Here is a 7019-nt window from a genome sequence, read left to right on the forward strand (position 1 = left end):
TGTGTTGAAGTTTGGATTCCTAAGTGCAAGTCATGGGGGAGTGGCTTTCATTGGGGGTCGAGACCCAAAGTGGTCGCCAGGGTAACTCAATGAAAGTTTTGTAATCAAGTGAAAACTAAAAATAATGAACTAGGGTGGGTAGCTAGCTAACATTAGAAAGATTGATTTTGTTGCCTCTCTTACTTTTGAATGCTTGTATAGGTTCAGGGTAAGTTGAGAAGGCCTGGAATGGCGTCCACCAATTTTGTCCCTACGAAAGGTTGGTGTGGTCCACTAGAGTTTGTATGGGGGTTGGGGGTCGATAGAGGTCACCAAGGTAACCCAAGAAGGGGGTCAAGACCTAGTGAAGACTTACTAGGGTAACTCATGACAACCTCATGATGACACTCTTCCCTATTGCATACCTAGTGGTTTCTCTTGGTTTTGTCTTTTTGTGGATTTCTTGGGCCTCTGGAAGTTGGTTGTTTGTACTTATGAGTTCCTGTGATCTCAGTCTTGTGGGTCTCTTGTGATTGTATCTTTGAGAGCCTCGTGAGACTCTTTGTATCATCTTGTACTTCCTTATGTCTCTTGGGTCTGGCTAATACCTCCTAGCATGGGGGGTGGACCTGATGGTACCACATGGTTCGATGGAGTGCTATTCACACCCATTGGGTTTTGTTCTTCCTGCATCCTGATCATGATGGCTTGTGAGGAGATTAAAGACCTACTTTATGTGCTAGAATTTATGTATTCACTTCATTATTGTACTCATGAAGATTATATCCTTATGGATACCTTGTAATGCAAATGATGATCATATGTATATTTTCATGACAATGTATTATGAATCATGTTCCTTGTAAATGACAACGTTATCTTATTTATAAAGCTTCATTTGTGTTATTTGTATGGTTATGTTATCTTGAGTAACATCGTTGTGGGGCCTAGAGGACTCTTGTTAGATATCATATGCTCATTCTATCTTTATCTTGTATTATCATGTTACTCCTTGCATTTGTATGGTTTAATTTATTTATTAAAAAAAAAAAATTATTCACATTTTTTGTTGTTTATTTTGTTTAAGTCCTTTGGGCCTCATAGCAAGGCGTTACAATTTTTTTTATAGGGTTATGCTCTCAAATTGAACTACCAATGGAAGATGATATTGATTTTTTATGGAGGTAATAAATTGATATTGTATTGTAATATGTTTATTGTTATTGAATAATATAATTGTTTAACGCTTTAGAAGTTGGGTTTTTGTTGAAAGGGTTTTCCTAATGTATATATGTGTCATTCTTTTTCTCATAGTTGATTGCCTTCTAGATCTTTTTTATTCTTTCTTTTGTAAGGGTTGTTTAAATTTTATAATGCTGCTAAAATTATTATAGATTTGATTGTTGTGTCATTTCCTTGAAGGATAAATGTGGAAATGTTTACAATTCTTACTAATTATGAAGATTTGATAAAATTGATAAGGGTTTTGTTAGTACTTTTCCTAATAGAAGCATTTTGGTAGGTTCACAAAATGTCTATTGGGAATGAAAATGTCTTATTAGATAAGTAGGAGGTATTTTCCACAACAAGTCAAACTATGATATTGCTATCAGGGTTCAACTGTGTAGTTTTTGAGTCAAACTCATTGACCCATGTTTCACGAGTAGTGGTTCACAAGAACTCATCTCTCATGAGAATGAATGGTCAACTTAGCACTTATTACATCTAGGTGATGCTTGCAAGGGTGAAGCATTAGGACTTCCCAGGAGGTCACCAATCCCAGTACTACTCCAACTCAAGCATGCTTAACCTTGGAGGGAACTTCGTGGTTAAGCGCGCTTGAGTTGGAGTAGTACTGGTTAGTTCTTCACCTAGGGTCTAATTGCAAGTCACTCAAACTTACTTAGGGACCACATAGGAGCATTCTCACTTTAGGTGGTGTTATCACATGTTATCACTTTCCACCTCATGTGGAACTTCCACCTTTAGTGGTTCTATCATGTTATCACTTTTCCATGTTAGGTGGGTGATCCACCTTCAGTGGATGTATCATACTATCACTTTTCGACTTCAAGTGGTTGATAAGTTAACACTTTATGTATCATGTCATAAGATTAAGACACTTGTCATAATCTTATGTAGTCTTATGTCTCACCTTGACCTATATAACCAAGGGGTCTCCTATGTACTTACATATTCCATTTGATCCATTGTGCATTATCGATAAGAAAAGAATCTATTCTTGTCATATTATTTCTCTCTTGTTCTTGTGCTTTTCATTAGGCCTTTAAATCTTGGGTGGCTACCTTTGTAGCCAAATCTTACTAAAATGAAAAAAACATTGAATTGGTATGTAGTTTGATATAATTTGTGCAACTATAATATTATGTTTGATCTTTGAGTTTTTTAAAGATCAAAACAAACACCATATTTGGAGCCTCACTTTTGGGCCAATTAGGTGAATATATCAAATGGTTGTGAATGCATAAAAATCAAAAGATCTTTTATTTTAATACTATAATACTATTAGTTGTGACTTCAAAGTTCTAGTGTTGACTATTGTTACTAAAATTGAATGAAATAAATTCCTTATAACAAGTCACATCCAAAAAACAACAAATCATGTGATGCCATATGCAAACTCGACTTTCTTTTCCTTTATTTCTTATGATATCTCAACAAACGCAACAAATCATGTGATGCTACACACACACGGAAAAGACTTCATGCACAACCAATAGACTAAACATTTTTTGAGTTTATATCTTATGACATCTCAAGAGAAATATGTTGATGTGACATCATATTTAATAATATTGACATGAAACATTATATTTAATAAAAGATATGGTGTCTCAAAAGAAGTATGTTGATGTGACATCACATTTAATAACATGGACATGGAACATTAGATTTAATGAAAGATATGATAGGTCCATGTTCCATTGAGATTTTCTCGTTTTATTATAATACATAGAATGTAATACATGGATATGGAACATGAGATTTAATGAAAGATATGATAGGTTCATGTTTCATTCAGATTTTCTGTCTTAATTTAAAAAACTTTTTATTGAAATCATTCTAATTCACCTAATATTTTTTTGTATTATAGAAGATTTGAAGTTAACGCCATTGAACATTACCATTAAACCAAATACCCTTAATTCATGTAATATTTAAATAAAAAAAAGTTACAAAAATAAATTTACAGAGGGAGGAACCCTCTGAAATAACCGAGTTGCTTCCCTTCATATGATTCATGTGGTACAAAAATAAATTTACAGAGGGAGGAACCCTCTGAAATAACCGAGTTGCTTCCCTTCATATGATTCATGTGGTACTTAGCTTTGTCAATCTGCTGATCCCTATGACTAGAGTTTCGCTCTCCACGTAGATGGCTATTTTTGCGCTTGCCCATGTGAAACTACATTATCCATCTGATATTGGAGCCCACTTTGATCTCTTTCCATAAAATCATGTCGGCAGTACATTCAGAATGGAAAAAAAATGTCCCCTCTGCTGACATATCGCCAGATTCTTTATTTCAATGCAACAGGCGTGAAGGCACATGTGCTTGTCTGAAAATTCAAAAACTTCTCCATAACTGTTGTGAATTTACATGCTCTCCGTTAAACATGCTTCATGGAAAATTTAGATTGGTGTTTCCATGGTTAATTTCTTTTTAAAGTACCGAATTTGAATCCACACGCAAAAGAAAATCTGATATTGTTTAATCCCACCGCTCACGCAAACCAAAGCATGTTCGATTTTAGTACTGTGGGGCACTGACAGCGGCGACCTTACTTGAACAGAATTTGAATTTTTAGAAACTGATTTGGAATTTTGTGGTCTGGCATACCGGACAACTTCACCGACTATTTTTAATTGAATCATTACCGTTTATAGAGGAAACGTTCGATGCTCCGTTCGAAGAAATTGGACTGATCTCAAGTTTCCACAATCCCAAATTCCCAATCCACGAAAGTAGCCGATTGGGGGATTATCAAATGGCATTTTGCCGTTAATGTCGGAGGAAATCAGTTGGAAAGCGACGTAAAATGGAGGACCCACCTTCTTTGCCCTCTTCTTCTTTCTGGTTCCTTCACTCTGCTTTTCTACAGGACGTGAAACTGTATAAAAAGCCCACTCCATCCTTAGATCTCTGCAACAATCTGCATTAACCCAATCAGACTAGTCTCCACACTGCATCTGAAGGGAAGCTCACTGTGAAAGATGCTGAAATTTCTGTTTTCTGCTTTTTATATTACTTCATTGCTTTTTGGCATTAGTGCAGCAATCCCCATTAGAAATGGTAATGATTTTAATAGTACTCTGCTCTGTGTTCTGTATTCAATAGTATTCTGTTCTGTGTTCTATGTTCTGTATTCAATAGTATTCTGTTCTGTGTTCTATGTTCTGTATTCAATAGTACTCTGTTCTGTGTTTCAAATGTTTTTTAGATAAATTGTGTGTTTTTTTTATCAATGTTTCAGATTTGATGGATTTCCTTCTTTTTCAGATTAGATGCATTGCTACTCTTTTCTTCTTCTTTGTTATTCTTCTTCTTTTCTTCTTCTTTTATGATGAATGGATTGTTGAGCTGCAATGTCGAATCGAAACATACATAATTTATCCAATAACATTTAGTACCGTATGAACTGTGGGAAACTCATGACCACTACTCTGTTCTATGTTCTGTATTGTATTCTGTTCTGTGTTCTGTATTGAGGTTCAAATCTAAAGCATGGATTGAAAGGACATCTGAAATTTTTGCTTGTGATGTATGATCCACAGGTTTGCTACCCAATGGAAACTTTGAGAAGGCTCCGAAGCCATCTGCCCTTAAGGGAACCCGGATCATAGGTTCCGATGCACTGCCCTCCTGGCGCATTGAGGGGTTTGTGGAATACATTTCAAGCGGGCACCGACAGGGAGACATGCTGGTAGTAGTCCCACAAGGCGCCCACGCTGCAAGGCTGGGAAACCAGGCAAAGCTGAGCCAGAGGATGCAGGTGAAAAAGGGCACCCTGTATTCTCTCACCTTTAGCGTGGCTCGAACCTGCTCCCAGATGGAGAGCTTGAATGTCTCTGTTCCACCTGCAGCTGGTATGTTGCCGATGCAGACAGTATATACCAGCACTGGGTGGGATTCCTACGCCTGGGCTTTCCGCGCAGCTTATGATATGGTAGACATCATTTTGCACCATCCAGGCGTGCAAGAGGATCCTGCCTGTGGGCCTCTGGTCGATGCCATTGCCATCAAAGAGCTCTTTATGCCCCGTTATGCCATGGGTAAGCAAATTCTGTTGCTCTGTTTCCTTTTGAGTAAAGCTTAAATAGCCGAGATGCTGTTTGAAGTATGAAACTTGAAATTGGGTAGATTTTGTTTTCAACACTCAGATTGTTTGTTGTTTAAAGCATTGAAACCTGAATCCTGTGGTTTGTAATTACAGGTAATCTGATCAAGAATGGAGATTTTGAAGAGGGGCCTCTGGTTTTCAGAAACAGCAGCTATGGCGTTCTTCTGCCCCCCAATGTAGATGACCGTAGCTCTCCTCTGCCCGGGTGGATCATAAACTCTCTCAAATCCGTCAAATATATTGATGCTCTGCACTACGTAGTGCCTCAGGGCAGAAGAGCAGTGGAGCTCCTGGCAGGCAAAGAGAGCTCCATTGCACAGATTGTGAGAACAGAGGTGGGGAAGGCTTATCTGCTGAGCTTCACTGTGGGCGATGGGAACAATGCCTGCAATGGGTCTATGATTGTTGAGGCTTTTGCAGCAAGGGAGACTGTGAAAGTGCCCTATGAATCCAAGGGTACTGGGGGCTTTAAGAAAGCCCAGCTTGTCTTCAAAGCAGTTTCTGCAAGAACAAGTGTTGTGTTCTTCAGCACATTTTATCACATGAGGAGTGATGACTTCAGTTCATTGTGTGGGCCTGTCATAGATGATGTGAAGCTGGTTTCACATCATTAACTTTCCATTGCTTTCTCTGCTGTTTCTACTGTTTTACCCATCTACTGCTCATGAGCAGATATCTACTAGTACCGTATAACATATATTATAGTGTAGAACCTCAAGTTTATTTGGGGGAAAAGGAATCCCCATATTTTGTGATGAGATCAGGAATGTATATGGAGCACGGAGTTATTTAGTAATCTTTACCCAAGAATAAACGTCTGGTTTAGTAGAAGCTTCTTAGAGAAAGTGGAGACTGAAGCCTCTATGAATACCCCCCTAATGGGATAGCAACCTCTGCTCCCACAGATTAGATTCAAGTTTGGATCAGAGTTGGCATCCAAACACAGATCCAGAGCAGTCTGAATGTTCATGAAGGCATCACTGTTGGCATTTAAAAGTCCTATATATATAGAGAGTTTTTCAATATTTTCTGTGAATATCTTATTTAATTTTTTTTTTTGTCAATTACATTTTACAAGCTTGAAACGCCCATCCTGCAATTATTTTTTATTAAATTTTGATAATTAAAAATCTACTTAAAATTATCTAGTGGGTTGATAGTGGTCCATTTTCTTTGAAAGAAGTTAGTATTTTGATCAATTGTGAACATAATTGGTACCAATAGTGCATGATTATGGGGTATTTGTGCAAAGTATTGGATCACTAGTGCAAATTTTTTGATTGCAAAGCGAGTGGGTAATGGGGCAATATCAAATATGTTATAGACAACACTTTGAAATGACCACTTTTTGACCCTCATAGACATAATGATCTCACTATCCAAAAGCCAAAACAATAGCTAGAAGTAGTTAAGCTGCATACGAAGACAACTAAAAAAAATCATTGAAATCAAATGTACCATTTAGAAGCTTAGGGTGCACAAATTTAGCTATAGCGATTACTAGTGCTCTTCCCTTGATCAGTAGAAAGAAGTAAATTTATAGCTCAATATAAGAGAGTAGAAGACCCCTTTAAGCAAAGACCAATCAAGTATCAAAATATAAACAAACCATTTCTTCGTGATGGTATCTCCCAATGTTCTCATCTTAAAAGATATTAAATAGAACAATAAGTCATA

The 7019-nt window shown here is 37.2% G+C and overlaps 1 protein-coding gene across 1 annotated transcript; it reads left to right on the forward strand.

The window, feature by feature from the left end:
* The first annotated feature begins 3882 nt into the window (after positions 1-3882).
* Positions 3883-6367, forward strand: LOC131069912 (protein DUF642 L-GALACTONO-1,4-LACTONE-RESPONSIVE GENE 2). Its single transcript, XM_058005458.2, has 3 exons — positions 3883-4294; positions 4777-5274; positions 5436-6367. The coding sequence occupies exons 1-3, from the start codon at positions 4216-4218 to the stop codon at positions 5954-5956; spliced, it is 1098 nt and encodes a 365-aa protein (XP_057861441.1). The 5' UTR covers positions 3883-4215; the 3' UTR covers positions 5957-6367.
* The last annotated feature ends 652 nt before the right edge of the window (positions 6368-7019 follow it).

This window comes from Cryptomeria japonica, chromosome 7 (assembly GCF_030272615.1).
Source record: "Cryptomeria japonica chromosome 7, Sugi_1.0, whole genome shotgun sequence".
Lineage (NCBI taxonomy): Eukaryota > Viridiplantae > Streptophyta > Pinopsida > Cupressales > Cupressaceae > Cryptomeria > Cryptomeria japonica.